The sequence below is a fragment of the Dissoconium aciculare genome (genome assembly GCF_010015565.1).
Source record: "Dissoconium aciculare CBS 342.82 unplaced genomic scaffold K489scaffold_3, whole genome shotgun sequence".
NCBI classification, from domain to species: domain Eukaryota; kingdom Fungi; phylum Ascomycota; class Dothideomycetes; order Mycosphaerellales; family Dissoconiaceae; genus Dissoconium; species Dissoconium aciculare.
Genome location: NW_022984953.1, coordinates 981,132 through 1,002,432, shown reverse-complemented (window position 1 = coordinate 1,002,432; position 21,301 = coordinate 981,132). Strand labels below are relative to the sequence as shown.

At 51.3% G+C, this 21,301-nt stretch overlaps 10 protein-coding genes across 10 annotated transcripts; 6 read left to right on the top strand and 4 right to left on the bottom strand.

The window, feature by feature from the left end:
• Positions 1–4: 4 nt before the first annotated feature.
• K489DRAFT_377693 (uncharacterized protein) lies at positions 5–1,011 on the top strand (the record flags this gene model as incomplete). The annotated part of the gene is made up of 3 exons (XM_033604216.1): positions 5–54; positions 166–840; positions 975–1,011. Coding segments are annotated over exons 1-2 (383 nt in total), but the record flags the coding sequence as incomplete, so codon positions are not given.
• On the bottom strand, positions 767–2,375 carry K489DRAFT_150049 (uncharacterized protein). The gene is made up of 4 exons (XM_033599215.1): positions 1,927–2,375; positions 1,558–1,846; positions 1,165–1,498; positions 767–1,078 (listed from the first exon to the last, which is right to left on the bottom strand). The coding sequence occupies exons 1-4, from the start codon at positions 2,236–2,238 to the stop codon at positions 991–993; spliced, it is 1,023 nt and encodes a 340-aa protein (XP_033462178.1). The 5' UTR covers positions 2,239–2,375; the 3' UTR covers positions 767–990.
• A 949-nt stretch (positions 2,376–3,324) lies between these two features.
• Positions 3,325–4,947, bottom strand: K489DRAFT_377691 (uncharacterized protein). Its single transcript, XM_033604215.1, has 2 exons — positions 3,707–4,947; positions 3,325–3,645 (listed from the first exon to the last, which is right to left on the bottom strand). The coding sequence occupies exons 1-2, from the start codon at positions 4,726–4,728 to the stop codon at positions 3,432–3,434; spliced, it is 1,236 nt and encodes a 411-aa protein (XP_033462177.1). The 5' UTR covers positions 4,729–4,947; the 3' UTR covers positions 3,325–3,431.
• Positions 4,948–5,461: 514 nt separating this feature from the next.
• K489DRAFT_377686 (MFS general substrate transporter) lies at positions 5,462–7,723 on the top strand. Its single transcript, XM_033604214.1, has 4 exons — positions 5,462–5,952; positions 6,015–6,498; positions 6,554–6,824; positions 6,883–7,723. The coding sequence occupies exons 1-4, from the start codon at positions 5,663–5,665 to the stop codon at positions 7,230–7,232; spliced, it is 1,395 nt and encodes a 464-aa protein (XP_033462176.1). The 5' UTR covers positions 5,462–5,662; the 3' UTR covers positions 7,233–7,723.
• A 1,033-nt stretch (positions 7,724–8,756) lies between these two features.
• On the top strand, positions 8,757–10,344 carry K489DRAFT_315359 (cytochrome P450; the record flags this gene model as incomplete). Its single annotated transcript, XM_033601084.1, has 3 exons — positions 8,757–9,046; positions 9,099–9,174; positions 9,229–10,344. The coding sequence occupies 3 exons, from the start codon at positions 8,757–8,759 to the stop codon at positions 10,342–10,344; spliced, it is 1,482 nt and encodes a 493-aa protein (XP_033462175.1).
• Positions 10,345–10,396: 52 nt separating this feature from the next.
• K489DRAFT_149964 (uncharacterized protein) lies at positions 10,397–11,881 on the bottom strand. The gene is made up of 2 exons (XM_033599214.1): positions 11,597–11,881; positions 10,397–11,549 (listed from the first exon to the last, which is right to left on the bottom strand). Exons 1-2 carry the CDS (start codon positions 11,763–11,765, stop codon positions 10,450–10,452), a joined length of 1,269 nt encoding a protein of 422 aa, XP_033462174.1. The 5' UTR covers positions 11,766–11,881; the 3' UTR covers positions 10,397–10,449.
• Positions 11,882–12,090: 209 nt separating this feature from the next.
• Positions 12,091–16,474, top strand: K489DRAFT_149886 (uncharacterized protein). The gene is made up of 2 exons (XM_033599213.1): positions 12,091–12,136; positions 12,201–16,474. The coding sequence occupies exon 2, from the start codon at positions 12,259–12,261 to the stop codon at positions 16,462–16,464; it is 4,206 nt and encodes a 1,401-aa protein (XP_033462173.1). The 5' UTR covers positions 12,091–12,136; positions 12,201–12,258; the 3' UTR covers positions 16,465–16,474.
• Positions 16,475–16,532: 58 nt separating this feature from the next.
• On the bottom strand, positions 16,533–18,069 carry K489DRAFT_377680 (NAD(P)-binding protein). The gene is made up of 2 exons (XM_033604213.1): positions 16,851–18,069; positions 16,533–16,783 (listed from the first exon to the last, which is right to left on the bottom strand). Exons 1-2 carry the CDS (start codon positions 17,925–17,927, stop codon positions 16,685–16,687), a joined length of 1,176 nt encoding a protein of 391 aa, XP_033462172.1. The 5' UTR covers positions 17,928–18,069; the 3' UTR covers positions 16,533–16,684.
• Positions 18,070–18,512: 443 nt separating this feature from the next.
• Positions 18,513–19,722, top strand: K489DRAFT_314642 (PCI-domain-containing protein; the record flags this gene model as incomplete). The annotated part of the gene is made up of 2 exons (XM_033601029.1): positions 18,513–18,780; positions 18,845–19,722. The coding sequence occupies 2 exons, from the start codon at positions 18,513–18,515 to the stop codon at positions 19,720–19,722; spliced, it is 1,146 nt and encodes a 381-aa protein (XP_033462171.1).
• Positions 19,723–20,038: 316 nt separating this feature from the next.
• On the top strand, positions 20,039–21,215 carry K489DRAFT_377678 (Mog1p/PsbP-like protein). The gene is made up of 3 exons (XM_033604212.1): positions 20,039–20,234; positions 20,515–20,730; positions 20,818–21,215. Exons 1-3 carry the CDS (start codon positions 20,158–20,160, stop codon positions 21,113–21,115), a joined length of 591 nt encoding a protein of 196 aa, XP_033462170.1. The 5' UTR covers positions 20,039–20,157; the 3' UTR covers positions 21,116–21,215.
• The last annotated feature ends 86 nt before the right edge of the window (positions 21,216–21,301 follow it).

Below are 21,301 nucleotides of genomic sequence, written 5' to 3'. Positions count from 1 at the left end.
CATCAGCTTCTCCTTGCAGCTTGGCAATTTGCTGCGATCCCTGTCAGCATGCTGCTGTTTTCGATGTCAAGAGTCAGCGAGATCGCGATCGCGTCCACTAAGTCTGAGAAGGTCCAGCCTTTCCAGCCTCGGGATCAAGAGGCCGTCTTCCTGAACCGCACTTACAATATCGTTTTTGGCCTATGTTTCATCGTTCATCTGGCGACAACATATTGGATCTCGTCCTCTTCCAGCGACATTGTCTCATTTTCGCGCTTGCTCATCCCAACCTACGAGGTTGCCGAGCCGCGTGCCGACACAATTGCGGCGTTCATGTTTACCATTCTCCGCTGGGATCATCTCTTCACAATTATCGCGTTCTGGGTGTATGGTTCCTTCAGCGTTCTCACGATGCGGGGCTCGGGCATCATAACCAGCATGAGCGCGATCAAGGCGTTCGGAGCTTTCACATTAGCACAGCTTGCAACGGGACCTGGCGCTGCATTGATGGGACTGTGGCTCTGGCGCGAGAAGACCATGCGTTTGCCTGTGCCAGGCCGTAGGTGAGCGATGCTTTCAGGTGCCTGAATGGCTGCACTGATGTTCTCACGGCTCTCCGTTCGACGAGCAATGAATTGATATTTTTTCATGACGTTCCGGTATATGGGCGAGTAAAGATGATTGTACGGGCGTTAGTAATTTTCATCATGGGATCATCTCGCTCGGGGATTACACAGCTCCAGAGTTCAAGGAACTTGCGGCACAAATTTTGTGCTCAATCTCAGCGCCTCGAATATGCTTGCAGCAGGTAAAAACAGCATTGATGCTTGTGGAAATGTTGAGGAAGAACGATTGAATGAACTATTCCGACCGTAAGAATCATGAACAGAAAGGATACACACAGGATTCACGTGCTGCTTCGTGGCTGCGGCACAAAGAACAGAGCCTGCAACATCATTCATTCGAAACGAGAACTTCCGATTGAGTATCCCTACCTTAGACAGCATGTCCCTAGGATTGCTCGGGCTCGTATGCACCACCGTTAATATAATATTGACGGCCATGATGATCAGGCGTGGCTCTTCCACAGACACCGTTACTACCGATGCGATTAGCTCATCGGACAAGACGTAGGGGTCTACAAAGCCCCAACAAGGAAAATTAAGGACGCAAGTAGATACTTACAACACAGAATATGTGGAATTCTCCCAGGGGTCATACTCCGCGTCAACAAAGGAGTACTGTACTGCACTCGGGTCGCACACGGATTGGCTCTGCACGAAAAAGATGTAGCACACGTTGGACCGCCCGAACGAGTCTTTGGACTGCCAGCTGCCGAAAGCCGAGAGAGGATAGCTCAAGGCCAAATTGCAGCAGTCTTTGGCGTTGGTGAGGTCGTAATTCTTGGTGAAATAGGTCTCGTGCGACGGTTGTAGAGAATATACGAGGCCGTACTTCTCTCCAAAGTCGTCGGGTTTGACGATGTCCATGGCTTTCCCCCAGGGATAGATGTTGGCATCTGTGACAAATTGGTCAGCAAAGACAACAGCAATGCAGCGGATTCTGATGACCGTGTACAATTTCCCGAGCCCGTCTCACAGGCCGCAAACGTCGAGACTGTTGCAGGGAGCGTCTTCGTCGTGGTGATGGTCGTCACGCCAAATAGAAAGTACGTCGACGGCGTTGGCGTTGCGGTGGGATCGGCGACGGTTGTTGTCTTGCGAATGATTGTGGTTTGTGTGGTAGTGAGAGTGTCGATCAGTGAGTATTCGAGACCTGTCGTGGTGACTGTTGAAGTCGACCGCACGACCTCCACAGGAGCAGTGTATGCAAATTGAGACCGTATGGGTGTAAACCCTGGGCCGAGCTGTATTTTCGGGAGTAGCATTAGCTTTACTAAATTCACTTGCCCATCAAACTCCCGCACGTGATGAGTGCTCAACATACCGGCACATAGGTTCTCACAGGGTTGGTCGGACCGACGGTCTTGGTGACAGTAGATGTATAGAACTTTTTCGTGCCAGCGAGAAAACCGCGGGTAGTAGTGATCGTGTAGACCTTGGGATCAGTGACCGTCGTTTGTATGACGACGCGCGATCTCCCAATCACACTTGTCGTCGTTACTGGAGTGATCGTGGTGAACGTTGTCGAATAGTACGTCCATGTCCCTGTAGGCTTTCCATTACTGGTGGTCACAGCGGCTGCTTGAAAGCAGCACCAGGCAAGGATGATGCCGATCGGAAAATAGAGTGTGCGCATCTTGCTGCTCGGACCAGATCACCGTCCCAAATTTGCTTTGGCTATGAAATGCATGCTTTCTTCCGGCAGATGGACGCATCTTGTATGTTCACCAGATTGCGATTGCACTGAATCCACTTCACCAATCACCTATCCGCGATGGCCAGCCTCCATGCCAAGAACAATTTTCGTCCAATGGACGATACGATCAGGGCTTCTTGAAGGCTGTACGTCCATTCTTCTCGCTTTTTGTGAACAGTAGACGGCTACAGAGGACGTCTACACAGGTCCTAAGGTCAGCTAAGCGAAGCCACAATCCCGCGCGGGGCAATGGCAGCCTCGGAGAGCGTGTAGCAAGCATGTGGACTTTCGCTTGCGCAAACATGTTGATCAGTCTCGGAAGTGGAACACGTCGGAACTCGAGTGACTACGGTGATCTCGCACGGTTGCGCTGCAGGTCTGATGGCATTGACCGACAGCGAGTACGATGAGTGAGAGTGAGAAGCCACCATGAAGTAACGTTCCAACTCCGGCTCTTCCAGATTAGGGTTCGCGGTGCGCCCACTAGGAGGACTGATCAATAAAAACGATATTTGACACACCTATGGCTTCCAGGGCCCGAGTGGCGCTGAGAAATTATCAGTCATGCGTGGTAGCAGATAGCTGATAAGTCATCTCTGAGTCCCGTCTGGTTCGACCGATGCCTATGGATCCGAAGACGAGATTATTATCGGCCTTTCAATCAATTGATCTTTGATACAGTACATTCTGTAGTACCCAGGTGACTGACACACGTTTCGCTGTACCTCGATAAATCCCGGGGTGCATCACGTGCGTCCGGTATCCATTTCTGTTCATCTTTCATGACTTACTGCTGTCGCAGCACCAACAAGGGATCTCCCTCCAAGCACGAATCCCAAACGCCTTGGACCTTCCAATGCGGCTTGACAACGACCGATCTCCACCATGGAGTCTCAACGCAGCTTCCATGCTTTGAGTTATTCTTTTTACGATGAGGGACCATGCCGAGAATCAAATTACTGGAAGCGTCTCCTTAGCTTCACTCCATTTCGTATCGAGTTCCGGATTTGTGAACACCACATTTGAAACGAGTGAAGAATAACAAGCAAATCTATTATGTCTATCCTGTACTACAATAGCAACATATCCCGGTCCTCGCTCGCTAAGGGTAGTCCATAGCCCTTCAAACCGGACTACTTCTGCTTCAGAGCCGGCGCAATGCCATGTTTCCGCGAGACACTCCATTCAAGCACCTTCGAATCATTCTCGCTACTCTTGACGGTGGTGCACGATCTGAAGGTTTGCCAAAGCGCTCGCCAGAACGGCGTCTCATCTCTTATGTATCTCTTTCCCAGGATCGGTTGAATCGCGGCAGTCGCTTCTTTGGCGTAGTAAAATGGGATGCGCCTGTGGTCTGATCAGCATAAAGCACATCCAACGATCATCGTCATGGTCGAGAAGGTCTTACGGAAACAAATGGTGTATGACATGATAGTCAATGATGCCATGGAACAAATGCTCTCCGATAAACCCGAAAGGCCGGTCCACCGTGCCCAAGGCACCCTTCAGATAGGTCCAAGTCGAAGCTTCATAATGGTGCACATCCGTGTGGGTGTGGTGCAGATACGTTATTGCGACGAGCCAATTGTTCACCCATAAGTATGGGACACCATAGAGAAGCAAGACATTGGCGGCGCCAATACTCGTAGAAACGGTGCAGAGCGCTATAAGAACACCAGCGACACCGAGTGCAGAGAGCAAGACAAATGGCTGCTCTGATTTGGTGAACAGGCGACTTGTCGGATCGAAATGGCTGTGCAAAGCCTTTCCTATCGGACCGCGGTCTGCTGCACTGAGAGGTCCCCCGGTCGAATAAAAGAACAAATACATCGGCCAGCCGATGAGCTGATGCATCGCAATGGCAAGCGTGAGAATGGGCACATCATTCTCATGATCCACTTCCCAAATTCTGCTCGCGAAGTTTGGTTCACCCGACCTTCGCGGGACGAAGGCTGTGTCGCGCTCCATGTGGTTGGTGTACATGTGATGCCGGGCATGCGTGTATTTCCATGAGAAGTATGGTACCAGCACCAAGCTGTGTAGTATGAATCCCAAAGTATCATTCGTGCCTTTGCAACGGAACAGGGCTTGGTGTCCGCATTCGTGCGCCAGAATCCAGATCCCGGTGAATATCAGGCCTTGGAGGTAACCATATGCGATCCACGCTGACCAGCGGAGTATCGCGCTGTCCAACGTCGGAATCACGGTGAACGCCAGACCAGCCAGACCGCCTGCCATCAAAAGGTCGCGCACGATGTAGCATCCCGAAAATAAAGGAGACGGTATGAAGAATTCCGCTGGGATGGCATTGCGAAGTACTGGCAGCGTGATCTGCTCAGCAGATGGGGCTTTCTGTGCGTTGGGGTCCATGGCTTTCATCTTGGGCGCATTACAAGGGGCTCCAAATGGACATGGCGATGGCTTGAACATATATGTAATGGAGACGCGCAGGCACACTGCCACGCAACTCATCGTCCTCGTCCGATAGCGGCCATATTCGTCGAGATCAGCTCGGAAATTGGCATGGCAAGACGTCCTACCGGCCGACTACGAAAGCGATCGAAGCGGACCGCCGCGTTAGAAAAGCGCGAGCCATCTGGTCGGTCTTCGCCATCTGAGTCAGTGCAAAGGCGGGAGCCGTCAAATCTGAGCATGTGCTTGTAGATCATCGCTTTTGTCACTAGTACCAAGATACGGAGGGGACAAAAAAAGGGCTCTTTTCGCCGCAAACCACCCCCGAGAATTTAACACGTATCAAATACGACTTCGAGAATAAACGGCTTGAGAGCCAATCCCGATATTGACCGAATTCAAATATGTTGTCGACCTATTGAATAGCTTCATTTCGATCTACTTTGCGCGTTATTGGGTTATGGGTTGAATTTTCAATCGCGTGTTGAAGTTGGTGGTTGTAGAAAGGCGCCCTTTCTTTTGTCCGTGACGTGCTAGACAACGAAAACAAAGCCAACAACATACGGGGCTAATAATCGGATGGAGGGAATGCTAGACCCTGGGCCCTTATCAAACGCTCGAACGCTCGAACGTGTGTCAGGTCCGTCTAAACCTTCGGTCGGTGTAGCTTTGCGGGCCGTGAAAGGCTCATTTCAAACCTTACTTGGGTGCGGGATCAGGGCATTACACCATTCACTCAACTCGTGCTGTACGAGCTGCGGGCTGTACGAGGATTAGAATTGTGCTTCATGTAAGCTATGCATCATGATACAACAACGACTGGATGATCGGCTTTTCCTAGACTACAGATAGAATCGCCCATGCCCGACATGCTGCTCCAGGATTATACACAGCCGTTCTCTCCAAGCCGCCTCGCTGAGAGTCTTGCCGCGTACGATTTCCCGCATTATCCATGTCGTTCGACAAGAGCAGAACCAATTCTAACGAGTCCTCCTTGGAGGTTCAATCCATCAATGAAGTTGAGAAACCAGCCAACTGGTCCAACCTCAGGAAATGGTCAATTATCGTCACGGCCACCTTGATCACCTTCATGGTATCTTTCGCCAGCAGTGTTTACTCTGCCGTGACAAGTTCCATAGCCTCAGAGTTTAACGTGTCTCCTCAAGTTTCAATTCTCGGAATTGTCCTCTATGTGGCGGCCTTCGCTTTGGGCCCAATGATATGGGGTCCCGCCTCAGAACTGTACGACTTCGATAAGTATCATTCCTGTCAAATTCGCATGTAACTGATGGCATTTCAAACAGATATGGCCGGACACGTCCGTTGTTTCTTGGATACTTCTTGTTCCTTGTATGGCAGATACCCTTCTCTGTCGCGACAAACATCGAGACCGTTCTGATCGCTCGCTTTTTCGCGGCACTGTTCGGATCCTCAACCCTCGCGATTGTGGGAGGCATGATGGTTGACTTTTTGAGCCCCATCGAACGAGGTATCTCCACCGGAGTCTACAGCGTCGGCGTCTTCTGCGGCCCAGTGCTCGGCCCCGTCTTTGGCACGCTGATCAACGATTCGCTTGGTTGGCGATGGACCGGCTGGCTTACATTGATCGTCGGAGCTTTTCTGGGGGCCATCTGCCTCCTGTGCACGCGGGAATCCTCTCCGCACGTACTCCGTCGGCGGCATGCACGGAAATTCGGTCTGCCTTGCGACGAGCAACAAGCTGGGGTCCGGATGTTCATGGAGAAGTATCTGACCAAGCCGGTTCGCATGCTGTGCTTTGAACCAATTGTAAGATAGCCGCACTCATGAGGACACAAAATCGATCGAAGCTAACAACAGCCAGCTCATGATCTTCACAGCATACATGTCGTTGGTGTACTCGATCCTCTATCTCACACTCACCATGTATCCCTACGCTTTCAGCGTCACTCGGAATCTTGACGCCCGCACAGCCTCGCTGCCATTCCTATTCCTTCTTGCAGGCATTATCATCGCCTGCGTGATAATAACGATTCACAGTGTTCACGTCGGTAAGGCGCAAGCCGCAGGCCGTCCATTTTGCCCAGAAGATCGCTTGGGTCCCGTTGTGTTTGGCTCGTTATTGCTGACAGCTGGTGGGTCGCGCTGCTACCTTTGATCACAGTGGTCCCATACTGATACATACGTATACAGGGCTCCTTTGGTTCGCATACACGTCTGATGAGTCCAGGTTTCATTGGATTCTGCAAGCCTCATCCGGAGTTCTTACGGGTTGTGGCATCATTCTAGTTTTCATGCTTTCCAACCTTTACCTCATTGAGGTATACCTCGCCAGCGCGAACAGTGCCTTGGCGATGAACATTTTCGTCCGCTCGGGTATCGCCGCAGCGTTCCCAATTCTCTCGCGGCCCATGTTCAACCACCTGGGCGTGACCGGTGCTGTAAGCATGTTGGGTTACATCTGTCTTGGTCTCGCCATGTTTCCGCCTTTGATGATTCTCTTCGGTCACAGGATCCGGGCCTGGTCCAAATTTGCTCAATGAGTGCCGGGTGCGTACACGGTGCGCTCCCGATGCTGAGTGCGATGAGCCGGCTCGGGAGAGGCTGCCTCTTTAGCATGACAGGGCATGGCGCTGCCGTCTGTTTGGGACACGGGCGTGATCACATGAAACAAAATGGAACCAAAATTGACTTATCCTTCTAATCGGTTTGCGTTTTCTGTACTATCCGCGTGCATGCATCAAGCGACATCGCGCGTCCGGCGCGTCATTGCAAGGGCCGCGAGATATAGAGCAAGCAAAAATGCAAACGGACATGGAATGTTTCGCCCAGGAAAGGGCGCGTCTTCGCGCTAACAAAATTTTCGCATTTGACCGCTGTAGTGGATACAGACAGGAGCAGAAGCGATCTGTTGTAGCCGAGAGTCTTGGCACGCCAGTCCAGCGAAACATTCATCGGGACTCGAGGCGTCCTTTAATTTGGTAAGCACCAACCGCTCGAGCACCCGGGCAAAGTTGGAACAACCACCCTTTTCTCATCGTCGCTGTCTGCAGAAAAGACTAAACACATTCCCGGGAACTAGCTACCTACAGTCGAGCACGGTTCCGGGAAGACTTAACAGCCGGTGCCGCGCCGGCTTTCTTATCAGACGGAGCGCGACGGTCCGTGAACGACTGCCGAGAAGACGCTAGGGCGATAGTTCAGCTCCGAGGTTGACGTCGTATGCGCTTCTATTCAAAGTTATTGGATTCAAAGCCTAATTTGACATTAAACGAACCAGCCACGAGCCAGCTCCTGCATTGTCTATGCATGCAAACAAGATTAATCAGAAGGGGGCCTCTTGCTCTGAGTCTCAACCAATGGGAGGAGCTATAATTCGTATACAGCAACGCCGAGAAACATCGGTGTCCCGATCGACGTGTCGTCCGTTGTTATCACCGCGGTCACCAGCAGCAGCTTAAGATATCGTATAGGAATTAACTTTATCACGTCGACCTAAATACAGCCCATCGGCTTCCGTACCGTGGACACCTTCGTACCTTCGATGCCAGACGTAAAGCATGACGTCTTCAGGACGATGAGTCCCGTCTGACGTCTGCCAATCGCTTGGTTTGATATGGTCTCGATCGATTCAAGTGGTGCTCAGTATTCGTTGGGATCCGCGTCAATGGCGTGTCGTACGAAATAATCTCAGCTTTGATAAAGTCCGACGCATTGGGTTTGAGCATCGCACACCGTCTATGATGACGTCGGTCGGCAGTTGATATGAAAAACGAGATTGCGGAGGTGCCTCACACGCTGCTTGACGATGAGTATCAGCTCCAGTACCGGCATCCGTAAGTGGAATGCTCCTGCGGTGACCAAGTATAAATTCGTGGACTGCCCTCGAGTGCTTATTCTGAAATTTTTAGCCCTGCTCACAGCAAACTAAATCCCAATCTTTCACGATGGCAGCCATTCTGGTTGCATCGAATTTGTCTAACGTGGCACCCAGTATTGGGATAATGATTGCAGAGATATTGCTGGTGTCGTTCCTGCTGTTGATTGGTGGACTCGCCACAAGATCGATGTTCAGTCGACTCAAACATCTTCCTACACCAAACCAAGGCCACTTTCTTTTCAGGCTGGTAGCCGAGCCCAATGCTCTCGAGATGGAGCGATGGCTGGACGAGGTGCCGAACGAAGGACTGATTCGTTACTACGGCCAATGGAACAAGGAACGACTACTTGTCGCCACTCCTACCGCCGCGAGGGATCTCCTCACGGTCGCTGCGTACAAGTCCGTCAAGGCAACGGACGTTCGACGAGTAGTCACCAATGTTTCAGGGCCTGAGGGATTGCTGATTCTGGAGGGAGAGTGAGTACTTATCCATACTGTTGATTATCGCGAAAGGCTGACCTGGCTGCAGGAAACACAAGAGGATCAGTAAAGCCGTCCTGCCCGCTTTACGATCTGACGAAGTTCGACGAGCATATCCGATCATGGTGGGTGCGCGAAGGTACGAAAGTTCGATTGGCAGAACTGACACTGGGAAATAGTGGGAAAGTGTCCATAACTTGACCAAAGCCATGTTAAACCAGGCCGAAGAAAAGAGGGCACCCCAATCAATTGTCGCTGCCGGTCAATTTCTGAAGCTGATGAACGCCGCTCTCATCGACACCATTGCTAAGTGGGGGTTTTCTATCAATCTCGGCGCTGTATTCGATATCAGAGCCTCTATCCCTCGAACCTATATCGGATCGTTGAAAACAACCAAACATGGCCAGTCATTCATCTGGTGGGCATTCACGGTCGGACCTGATTTGATCATGAGTCTGCCCGTACGGCCTGTCAAAATCATGAACGCTCTCTCCAAGTTCGCTGATAACACGGCCAAAAGCCTTGTGAATCCACGTATAGCCGCTTTGGAGGCGCCCGACAAGGATCAGCCGGCGCCTCACGACATGCTCAGCATCTTCATGAAGTCCGACAAGCTTGATAACCATGATTTGGTTCACCAATCTGCGCATATGATTGCGGCATCTACTGAGACCACTGCCTCCACGCTGGCTTGGGTCGTTCACCTCCTCGCTCGGCACCCGGAGTGTCAGCAGCGGATCCGAGAGGAAGTCCGAGCCCACATGTCTCCTCCGATTCCAGCTGAAGGCAATCGCGATTTCAACGACGCCAATTTTCGCGAATTGAAGTATCTCGAGGCAGTGATCAAGGAGATTCTCCGCTTCCATTCTGTCAACACCATTCTGTGGAGGGAGTTGATAGAGCCGGCAACTGTCGCTGGAACACGGCTTTCAGCCGGGACGAGGATTGCATATTCGCCCTGGACATCTGGACGCGATCCCCGGTTCTGGGGTCCTGATGGCAGGGTCTTCAATCCCGACCGTTGGCTCAAAGACCCGATCAAGGGAGGCGCTTCAGATACCTTCGCATTCTTGACTTTCGGCGCTGGACCCCGCAGATGTCCCGGCGAGGAATATGCGAAAGCACAGCTGCGGTGTATCATTGCTGGAATAATCGGCCGGTTTGAACTGTCGCCGTACACCGGTACGAAGAGCTCCGATGTTGGTACGGAGATTGGCGATTTTTCAGCCTTCACACTTTTCAAGGTCATGGAGGGTGGCTTGCAGGTCAATGTCAGAGAAGTCGAGGGATGGTAGAATACCGATTCTCAATCTCGATTGCAACGCTCCACGGTGACGGAGGGGCAGAGTAATCACATAACAGCGAATCTCATGCTCCAGGCCCAAAGCCCACGATGGCGGTCATCGTGCTAGATACACTATGCCGCTCTTATATTCCCCAAACCAGATCTCGGACTCGACAGGCATTCTTGACGGTCGAATATAGTATTGTTTTTCCAATGTGACTTTGAGAGGGCCGTCCCGCCACGTGAACGGCGATCCTATACCAAGCAGGCAGCCGATCCGAGCAGCTTCCACACTGCCGATCGAAGTATGTTTCAGCACCTGGTCTTGTATTTCGATTGGTAGTCTTTGCACCCGAACACATTTCGGAAGTCTTGTGGAAGTGGTTGCCCAGATGAGATAATCTATTGCGATATCTGACGGAAGTGCAGCCTCATCGTCGCCGTTGAAAAGCGCTGCCGGATCAGAGTATTCGAAGGCGGCTCCCTGTGCGGCCTTGCAGAGCATCACGTGCCGGACGGAGAGCACTATATAAAGCGTCTGATTTCTTAGAGGATTGGTGCCACTGAGACCTTTGGGCGTTGTCTGAAGGGTAGCAAAGTCTTCCTTTACAATGAAAAGGCCTTTGGACAAATCTGTACAGAGAACGAGTCGGACAAGCCCAATTTGCACGACGTCAGCATCGAACGGCTCCCAAGAAGGCTGATCTAGGTACGATACATGCATCCCTCTTCGACCATGACCTCCTGTATTTTCGCGAACTTCAAATTCTAAGGTAGATATTCGAATTACAGCTCGTGCAAGGTGACGTAGTGTAAGTTTGTTATAATCATCCCGAAGAATATGCCTCCATTGATGGTGAAAGTCACGCAGAGGTGAACACACCAATGCTCGCATGTGTATGTCTGCTTCTAAAGGCGGCTGCCAGAAGCCCTTGTCCGACCGAAACTCAGGTCCGATTGGCAAAAAACGAGGCTCAAGAACATTAAGTAGTCGCATTTTACTGAGCTTTATGGACTGTCGCCGCAGCGCAGCAAACGATACATTACGGCGGCACTCGCGAGTCGCATGCTGCAAGACAGCCTTGTTTATATCGAACGTCCAAAGAGCATGGTATGGCTCCGATCGCGAATCCCCGAGACAGTCGATTGTATCGTAATACTCCTTTTCCAGCCACGTAAAGGGAAGTGATTTACCTAGATCATCGAAGGACAATTCTGCATGGAATTGGCAAATGAAAACCCAACTCGAACGTAGCACTCACTATCTCCCGCTTCGATCAATAATGTAGCCAACTGGCGTAGATGCTCTTCATCATCGTCGTCTGTGCAGCTCGTACCGTACCATATCGAAGCCGGTCCAGCCGTGGAGTCGGATCCGGGGACTGCGCTTGACGGCGTTGCGATGAAACAGGCTAGGAAATACTTGGACATCGTGAATTTATGTAGGACACGGGAAATGAAGCCTAACGACGTTGATCATCCATCAGAGAGACAGAAGAAACCCGTCGGCGCCAATGATGTCTCGGCAATATGAGATGGAGAATGAATACTGAATGCAAGGAGGTGAGGAGTACGTAGGTGTTCCATCAACGTGCATGTCGCGATCAGATGTCTGTGCGCGGCCGCTCGCAGGAATCTGGGGCTTTGTCTGCCAAGATGTCAAGCCACAGAAAGGACGGCTTTGTCGGGAGATGTGGCTCATCGCGTGTGAAATCGGACAGAAATGGTGTGGCGCTTCACGCATCGCCACGGCTCGCCGTCATACGCTATGATTCATGACCAGATTTGCACGAGAGGCAAAGGCGAGACGATACCCTGAATCAGCTGAGCGGACAAATAATCTTTCTAACAATCTGCAGCATCCAGACACTATTTTGAATGATCTATTTCGGTTCTGCAGATGACGCGGTAAACTCCTGTAGAAATGTCGACCAAAGCAGCTCTCAAAGCAGCGAAAACGGCGCTGGACGGGCAAGACTACGACAAAGCAATAGAACAAGCTGAGAACGTACTTTCGTCCGATCCACAGAACTATTTTGCTAGATTGTTTCTTGGCCGTGCATTCGAGAAGAAGGGGAAATATGAAGATTCTGCGAAAACGTACCATGCAGCGGCCGCGTCGAAACCAGATGATGCACAAGCATGGCTTGGTCTTTGCAGCGTATACGAGGCTCAAGAAGGGCGGAAACTTGATGACTATCGTGAAGCTGCAGTCAAGGCTGCGCAAATAGTTGGAGAAGCGTCTGAGGACAAGGAACGATGTCAAACCATCATTGACAAACTCGTAGCTTTCACCAAGAAACATGGAGACGCACGTCATGTTAGAAAGGTTCTTCGCGTCATGCTGCCGGAATCTCCGGTTTATGATCTGCTAGAAGGTCGCATCCCTCGTCCATCACATACTTTTACAAGGATAGCGGACCTCACAGAGGTTGAAGAAGCTCAACGCATGAAACAAGAAATTGCTGAGCGTCGCACGAGGATTGGAGCTCGCGTGAATCAAGTCACAATTGACGTCAAACGCGAGATCTTCGGTAGTAGTGAATTAGAAGATCTTTATCAGCAGGTCATAAATTGGTCTTCAGACGATGAGATTCGGCGACAGTATGAGGAAAAGCTATTAGAGCGTGCCCATGAAGCGTTGATTGTCTTGCCTTCAGACCAAAAAGCAGAGAAGCTCGATCAAGTCTTGACACTAGCAGAAGGCATGGTCATCATCCACCATCCATTTGTGCTCGCGTGGAACCTCGTCCTCGAATCTCGCGATCTCGATGACCTTCGAGGTTTGGATGCCGGCATCATACGAGAATACATTGAACTTTTCCCGGAAAGTGGGCTGGGGAGGATATTGAAGGCTTGGTTGACGAGTGAATTATCTCCATTTCCAGCTCCCAAGAGGAAGACAGACGCGGACGGAGAAGATGTCGAAATACCATTGACTCCAGAAGATCGACTCCTGCTCATGACTGAAGGCATCCTCGACGCTAAATCATCACCATTCGCTCACAGATTAGTGGCAGACTATTACTTACATCTAGAGGAAAATCAGAGTGCGATGGAAATCAGTCAGTCAGGAATCAAGGCACTCGCGTCTCAATCTGTGAACCTCGGACTAGCGCTACAAAATACCAAAGATGCCTTGAACTCCGTTCTCGGAACTGCATATGTTCACCACCAGGCTCCTCGACATCATGCAGAAGCTCGTAAACTTTTTGAAGACATCCTTCGGCGCAAGCCTAAGTTCACGCCAGCTCTAATCGGTCTTGGTCTTATCTTCGAAGAGACGGAAGATTTTCAAGACGCAGTCAAATTCCTTTCTCAAGCGCTCGAGGAGGACAAGGGCAATGTGCGTGTTGGAACAGAACTAGCTTGGTGTAGAGCACAAAGCGGCGACTATCAGCAAGCGCGAGCCGAGCTGGAAGATCTGTTGCAAAGGATTAGAGCGGACGACCCACGCACAAGAGATCTTCGGGCCCAAACATTGTACAGGATCGGAATTTGTATGTGGGAATCGGACTCGAGCAAAGCAGCTCGCAGAGATCGCAATGGCTCATACAGCCGATTCCTGGCTGCCATCAAGACCAACATCAATCACGCTCCATCCTACACTAGTCTCGGATTCTACTATCAAGATTATGCCAAAGATAGAAAGCGCGCTCGGCAGTGTTTCCAAAAGGCATTCGAATTATCGTCTGCCGAAATCATTGCGGCGGAACACCTGGCAAAGTTTTTCGCCGATCAAGGAGACTGGGATATTGTAGAGGTCATCGCACAGCGTGTTGTTGACTCAGGAAGGACCCGACCACCTCCCGGATCTAAGAAACGGGGCATCAGCTGGCCATACTCTGCGCTTGGAGTCGTACAGATGGGTAAACAGGAGTATCAACAAGCTATTGTATCTTTCCTATCTGCGCTTCGCATCAACCCCACCGATTATCAATCTTTTGTCGGACTCGGCGAAAGCTATCACAATTCGGGACGCTACAATTCGGCGTTACGGACCTTCAATCATGCTCTCAATCCAGGTGATGATGTTGACATGAGGATTTCTGGAGAAACCTGGTTTGCTGAGTACATGCTGGCCAATGTACATCGCGAACTCGGCGACTACGACGAGGCGAGTTCCCGACTACAAGCCGTGCTGAAAGAACGTCCCACGGAATTTGGTGTGCAAATGTCGCTCCTTCAAACATTCGTCGAGCGCTCGGCTCGAAATATTGAAATGGGCGTTTTCGGCCAGGCCATACGAAGTGCGATTGATGCGATCAAAATTGCGGGCACCATCGCACAAACCAACGCTAATGCCTTCAACCTCTGGAAAGCCACAGGAGATGCGTGCGCCATATTCTCTCTTGTACAGTCTGGCGACATCGAGTTTCCCGCACAGGAGATCTCAGCTTTGCTGGATGTCTCCGATGATGACGAGACGTATCATCAGCTTGCAGACGTCGACGGGATCTCAAAGCAATCTTTTCAAGATGCCTCGATGGACCAGAGCTCTTCCTCGCGTACCATACCAATCTCACAGGCTGCAGCTTTACTCTGCTACAAGCGTGCCATTTACTGTTCGTCCAACGACGTCCATGCGCAATCAGTAGCTTGGTACAACTTGGGCTGGGCTGAGCAGCGCGCACATGCCTGTAGCACGGTCAAAGCAGGCAAGAAATTCCTCCGCGCTGCCGTTCGATGTTTCAAGCGCGCGATTGAGCTGGAGGCCGGCAATGCAGAGCTCTGGAACGCGCTCGGCGTGGTGACTACGACCCTCAATCCGAAAGTCGCTCAACATGCATTCGTCCGTTCACTACATCTGAACGAGCTCAATGCTAAGGTTTGGGCCAACCTTGGAGTCCTCTACCTGCAACAGAATGATCTTGAGCTCGCACATCAAGCTTTCGGTCGATCTCAGAGCACTGACCCAGATTATGCGCATGCTTGGGTCGGTGAGGGTCTGATCTCACTACTAGGTGGAAATTCAAATGAGGCCCTGAAACACTTCACGCACGCGTTCGAAATTGCGGATTCCAGCTCGAAGATCGTGAAGCGCCAATACACAGTCTCAATTTTCGACGATATACTCGCGGCTCAATCAACGTCCACGGACCTGAACAAGCTCGTGCAGCCACTCTTCGCATTGGACCAACTCCGTACTCAGGTGCCATCTGACCTCCCGTCCCGTCATTTAGCCGCGCTTCTCCTCGAGCGCGTCGGCAATAAAACCATTGCCATCGAAACTCTCACGGACCTTTGCTCTCTGGCCGAAGCAGACTATGAGGCTTCTGAATCTCTAACCGCACTTGCACGTTTCGCCATGGCCAAGTCTGATCTCGCTCGTAATCAACTCGCCGTACATGATTACAGCAATGCCGCAGAGAACGCCGAGACTGCACTTGATCTCTCCTCTGACGCCGAAAGCAGCGGCCTCGACGTCGAAGCACGCCGGAAGTTGCGCTTGTCAGCTCATCTCACGGTGGGACTTGCGCGCTTCAAATTGAATGATATGCAGGAGAGCATTGCCATGTTCCGCGCAGCATTGGTAGAGAGCTCTAATGACCCGGATGTCGTCTGCGCGCTCGTTCGCGTGCTCTGGGCACAAGGCGGCGAGGAAGAGAAGAATGTCGCACGCGAGCAATTGCTCGAGAGCGTCGAAAAGGAACCCGAACACCTCGGCGCCGTGACACTGTTAGGCGCAATGGCGCTCCTAGACGGCGATGAAGAGACCTCACTTGCTGTGGGCGATGATCTCCTTACATTGCGTACTAAGCAAGGGTTGAGATTGGGCGAGCGAGACGGCGTTGAGAATCTCCTTGCGGCATTGGCAGCGCTGACAACCAAAGATGAGAGTCTAGTAGAGGAGCGTATGCGCTCGGCGGTGCAGAATGCGATTGTGCTCAAGCCGGATCATCCTCGTGCTTGGTCGGAATTGGCGGAGATGACTGGTGATTCAAACGCGGCGACGATGGCATTGAAGACTGCGGCGAAAGCGGTCCCGCCTGTGGGCGAGATCGACGCCTTGAAACTTGCGGAGGCATTTGCCGGTGTAGGAACGGCTGCTGATGCGCAAAGGGCGATGTTTTTGGCGCCATGGGATGCATGTGGCTGGACTAGCATGAGTCATTGTCTAGAGCTCTAATGATAACGATGGAGTCCTCGTCATAGAAGTCTGTTATCTTCATGAATGAACGAACGGATGAGATATATTAGTGATTCATGAGTCAGGACATATGAAAGGATGTAATTCACGGCATCATATTTACAGTGTCTGCGTGGACAAATACACGCCTCTTTTGAGCTGTACACAGTGACAGTACCAAGACTGGAGAACAAAAAATTCACGTGGCCATTCGAGGCATCTATTGGTCGTCCAAGACGTGCAGGTACTTCTTCTCTTCCCGCTTCTCCTTCTCCGTCATTGGAGGCAGGTCGTAGTATGAAGAGCTGCGGTATCCTTGCTGCAATGTCATTGTTAGCACATTTGTGGTAGAAAGTCAGAGGAAAGCGCGAATATCTATGACGTACCAGGTACTTGTATGTAAAGTTCGCAATGTCGGCTGGTTCGATGTCCAGGTCTTTGAAAGTCTTGGCATTCTTGTCGATGAACTGGTCAAGGAACTCTCGCTCAACCTCGTCTTTGCTGCCAACAGGCCACCATAGAACAGTGTTCAAGATCTGGTACAGCGGTGCCAGGATGGCCTTAGGAACATTTATGTGTCTCCTCTTCTTGACAATTTCACGGTCAACAATCTCGGCAATCTCGGCCAGGCTGTAGTTCTTTGGACCGTAAAGCTCGTACGTCTGACCAGCAGTGCTGTCGTCCAGGGCAATCTTTTCGAGAGCACGGCCGACATCAATGCTGTGCACAGGCCAGAATCGCTCCTGCATGTCGTTCGCTACCAGCATGTTGGAGGCCTTGGCCAAACGGTGGAGCAAGCGGTCTTCGAATCCGAATGCGGGTGCAGGTCGTACAATTGTGGTCTCTGGGAAGATCTCGCGAGCAACCTGCTCGGATTGCCATTTTGTGCGGTAGAATTCTGACGGCGATTCAGGGTGGACGGAGTGCGAGGACATGTGGATGAAACGGTCGACATCGTATTTCGCAACGGCATCGGCGATACGACGAGTTCCCTCAACGTGCACGTCCTCGAGGCTGAAGTTCTTTGTCGGGTAGTCGCGACCGATCAGGTTGATGACAATATCCGAATGCCGGACGGACTCCTCGATAGAAGCAATGTTGCGGAGATCAAACTCCAAGAAATGAATTCGACCCAAATCTCCAGTGACCTTCAAGTGTCGCTTGGCCATCTCTTCCCGGTATGGGATCACAACAGTATTTCCTGACCGTGCCAGACGGTTCACAATGTATCTTCCCAAGAAACCCGACGCGCCGAACACCGTCACGGTGTGTCCTCCCAAACTGTGCCGCCCACCAGCGACTCGGAGAATTGGCTTTCCGGTCCTTGTGATGGCGATATCCTGCAGGCTACGACGGCACTGTACCGAGACCATGGTCGAATTGGCGAACCTGCCAGCGAGAGACACTGACGGCCGGCAGAGCTGGCGTTGGAGCGCCATGGTGCTGGTAGAAAGCCCGGCCATGGCCAATGGTGAGTGGAGATGTGGTGGTAAGATTGAGAACTGTTGTGGTAGCCGTCTACTCCATCCAGCGGGGCGGCGACGTGGAGGGAATGCTTGTCGCGGTGTCGTTGCGCAGTCGCAGTCGGGACAATGCAGCCTGTGGTGATGAGAATAACGATCACCGGCAGGTAAGGTCACTTTCGGAGCTGCTGTATGGGTCAATGCTTGCGGGATGGGCCGCAACAGTTGTTTCTCACTCACAGTCGGTGCGGGCTTTTGCCCTACGTAAGGCATCACATCGCAATGTACTGTGTATAGCGGGCAGGCACAGCTCATCATTAGGGCTTCATACAGTGTTGTTCGTCCTACTCATCACACGTTCGATTCATCATCATCGCCAACACTCCACCGCTAGAACTTTGTCGAACGACCGTCTTACTTCGATCCGAGATCGAATCGCCGCCTCTTTCCTCGCCACTCGATTTCTGCATTACAAATTGACAAAGTACTCACACAACCCGCGCCCTCCGAAAACTCCACATACGAACAGGTGCTGTGTTGTCCACACCAGCGAAGGCGGCGGCAAAACATTCACGATCATCCACGATGGAGCACGAAAAGATTGGCGACTTCCTGCAAGATCAGCGCGACGAGGCCCCTGATGACCTGCAACATTACTTCTTGAGCTTTGAAGATTCGTGGGAGCGCAAGCTATGGCATGAGCTCACCAATCAATTGGTCAAATTCTACGCTGAGCCGGAGAGCGCCTCGCAGAGAATACCTATTTACAACAACTTCGTCAAGAGTTTCGCGGACAAAATCAACCAGTTAAAGCTGGTCACAATTGGGCTGAGCACTGCTTCACAATATCGAGGTGCGTTTCTGTTGGTTGAGAGAATGGTTGATCAGATAGGCACGTGCTCATACATTTCTTGCAGCTGACAAGGAACGACTTGCCTTCCTTACGACTTTGGCAAAACGAGTAGACAAACCGGCATCTCAGGATGCACACGTCTACGCTCTGACTTCGGTTGCTAGCAACCGACTACGACTCGGCGATAAGGAAGGGGCCCGCAAAGATCTCGATAAATGCGAGTCGATCCTTGACACCTTCGATTCCGTCGAAACCGTGGTGCATGCCAGCTTCTACCGCACCCGCGCAGTATACCACCAATCACAACTCGAGTTTGCACCCTACTACCGGACGACACTACTCTATCTGGCTTGTGTAGAATTGGACGATTTGACGGCGGAAGAGCGACAGCGCATTGCATACGACCTGTCCATTGCTGCCCTGATCAGCGACACCATCTACAATTTCGGCGAGCTTCTCCTACATCCCATCCTTGATAGTCTCAACAAGACGCCACTCTCTTGGCTTCGCGACCTGCTCTTCGCCTTCAACCGGGGCGATCTGCAGGCCTACGATATCTTGCAAGCACACCTCAAAGCCAACCCACTTTTCGAGAAGCACCAACAGTTCCTCCACCAAAAGATCTGCCTTTCTGCATTGACTCAACTAGTCTTCTCTCGACCTCCACATGACCGAAGCATGACCTTCGCAACAATCAGTGAAGAGACGAAAGTGTCGCACGATAACATCGAGCACCTGATTATGAAGGCTTTGAGCTTGGGACTTCTCCGGGGCAGCATCGATCAGGTTGCTGAAGTTGCCAACATTACTTGGGTACAGCCAAAGGTCCTCGATCGAACAGGCATCGAAGGCATGCGGACTCGTCTGAAGGAGTGGGACACCGGCGTCGAGAGGCTGGGTAACTGGATCGAGGGTGTCGGGCAGGACGTTTGGGCATCATGAAGTGACCCACTCTCTTCACTCCAGTGTGCTCTTATTTGCAGTCACGTAAGGAGCACATCCGTCATGGCCGCAGCAATGCACCTGATCACGAAAGCTGCTCCACTGCAGATAATATTTGTAGCCCAGGACGTGCAAATAGATACGCATGAAACGATTGAAATGTATCACCATGCTCGTCAGCACCGATTTTGTGGTTTCTTTCGTGTTGAGCCACGGTCAATTTGTAGTTCTGTATTACGCATGGTTGGTGTTTTGAGGACATTTCGTCACTTTCACATGTCGATCATTGTTCCTGGCTTGGTCGGCCCAACAACATTCACGTCTAACGACCATCAGATTCTCATTTGGAGACAAGCATATAACAAATACCGTCATTTGAATTCAGAAATTGAATCCGATACTTTGCATCAACGAAGAGTCATTTCTGCTCAGGAAATGGCCAATTTCGCATCCAAGAGTCTTTTCGGAGGGGCAATTTCGGTGGACCTCCCGCCAAACTTCATCGATGTGAGGTAAGTCCTTATTTTGCGTAATTATGGAGCGAGTGGGCACAGTATGAGGACAAAATTGCAGTGATCGTGAGGGAAAATGATGCAAGGACGTTTGAGTCAATCTCATGCCATCTTCCATGCGACACCAAAGCGAATCCAAAGCAACCAAAGGCAAGAAGGCTACTGCAGATCCCAGATGCCGAAATCATCTCAACAATTCGAGGGATCTCTCGGCCTTCTGAAGAACACAAGACGTTGTCTCTGTCGGCATTTTTTGAGTACTGACGGGTCATCACTGCAGCGAAGTCCGTCAAGTCCCCGATAATCAAGAAGCCTACCTCGACCCGGATGGCTTTACAAGCATCGTCGTGGAGATCCTCGAACGAGTAGAGAGCGAAGGCGGAGACGACGAAGCTGCATTCAGGGAGCACTTCAAAGAGCTCACCGACGAGAGCGAGGACGCGAAGATCTTGCCCGGTAGCATTCGGCGCGTCGATATTTCAGAAGTCAAGCTGCCGTGAGTTGTATCTCCCTCGTCATATCCATGTCCGAGTTCGGCTCTATTTGCCTCACGCTACTGACGACTCAACCCTCTGCACTTTAGAGCCGACGTAGCGATATACACACTCGACGGAAGCGCACCACCAGGCAGAAACGAACGTGATCGACAAGCGGCGGCAATTCCCTCTGGTGGTGCATCCGAGAGCGATCTGCCCGGAACCGCTACCGTGACGGTCCTTGTCGCATTGCTGCGTTTGAAGGCACAAGACACGGACATTCTCATCTCGGTCAATGTGCCAGAGCATGACAAGGCAAATCTCTTAGAGGCAGCGAAACAACTCCGAAGTCGGATGGTGTCGACATTTGAAATTAAGGACTGGGGATTGTTTGTTCAGGAGTGAATAGTATCGTCTTTATTGTCAACAAAAGAGGGAACCGAGGCATAAGATGGAAAAAAAACATAATCGTTCGCGCAGACATCTACCGTCTATCATTCATCGCTCAATGTCACAATCCCAAGCTCGTTGATCAAATCATCCACCTGGACCGCACCGTCATTCGCCTCATCGACGAAAACCTCCACTTCA

What these genes read in the sequence shown, in the direction of transcription:
- K489DRAFT_149886 (XM_033599213.1), top strand. Translation starts at nt 12,259, where the DNA reads ATGTCGACCAAAGCAGCTCTCAAAGCAGCGAAAACGGCGCTGGACGGG.
- K489DRAFT_377686 (XM_033604214.1), top strand. Translation starts at nt 5,663, where the DNA reads ATGTCGTTCGACAAGAGCAGAACCAATTCTAACGAGTCCTCCTTGGAG. An exon ending in TGGGGTCCCGCCTCAGAACT is followed by an intron (nt 5,953 to 6,014) that starts GTACGACTTCGA and finishes CATTTCAAACAG; the next exon opens with ATATGGCCGGACACGTCCGT. An exon ending in TGCTGTGCTTTGAACCAATT is followed by an intron (nt 6,499 to 6,553) that starts GTAAGATAGCCG and finishes AACAACAGCCAG; the next exon opens with CTCATGATCTTCACAGCATA.
- K489DRAFT_377678 (XM_033604212.1), top strand. Translation starts at nt 20,158, where the DNA reads ATGGCCAATTTCGCATCCAAGAGTCTTTTCGGAGGGGCAATTTCGGTG. An exon ending in CCAAACTTCATCGATGTGAG is followed by an intron (nt 20,235 to 20,514) that starts GTAAGTCCTTAT and finishes TCATCACTGCAG; the next exon opens with CGAAGTCCGTCAAGTCCCCG. An exon ending in ATTTCAGAAGTCAAGCTGCC is followed by an intron (nt 20,731 to 20,817) that starts GTGAGTTGTATC and finishes TCTGCACTTTAG; the next exon opens with AGCCGACGTAGCGATATACA.
- K489DRAFT_150049 (XM_033599215.1), bottom strand. Translation starts at nt 2,238, where the DNA reads ATGCGCACACTCTATTTTCCGATCGGCATCATCCTTGCCTGGTGCTGC. An exon ending in CTGTGAGAACCTATGTGCCG is followed by an intron (nt 1,847 to 1,926) that starts GTATGTTGAGCA and finishes CCGAAAATACAG; the next exon opens with CTCGGCCCAGGGTTTACACC. An exon ending in TGAGACGGGCTCGGGAAATT is followed by an intron (nt 1,499 to 1,557) that starts GTACACGGTCAT and finishes AATTTGTCACAG; the next exon opens with ATGCCAACATCTATCCCTGG.
- K489DRAFT_149964 (XM_033599214.1), bottom strand. Translation starts at nt 11,765, where the DNA reads ATGTCCAAGTATTTCCTAGCCTGTTTCATCGCAACGCCGTCAAGCGCA. An exon ending in ATTGATCGAAGCGGGAGATA is followed by an intron (nt 11,550 to 11,596) that starts GTGAGTGCTACG and finishes AATTCCATGCAG; the next exon opens with AATTGTCCTTCGATGATCTA.
- K489DRAFT_377691 (XM_033604215.1), bottom strand. Translation starts at nt 4,728, where the DNA reads ATGTTCAAGCCATCGCCATGTCCATTTGGAGCCCCTTGTAATGCGCCC. An exon ending in GTCATACACCATTTGTTTCC is followed by an intron (nt 3,646 to 3,706) that starts GTAAGACCTTCT and finishes ATCAGACCACAG; the next exon opens with GCGCATCCCATTTTACTACG.
- K489DRAFT_377680 (XM_033604213.1), bottom strand. Translation starts at nt 17,927, where the DNA reads ATGGCCGGGCTTTCTACCAGCACCATGGCGCTCCAACGCCAGCTCTGC. An exon ending in ACTTTACATACAAGTACCTG is followed by an intron (nt 16,784 to 16,850) that starts GTACGTCATAGA and finishes ATGACATTGCAG; the next exon opens with CAAGGATACCGCAGCTCTTC.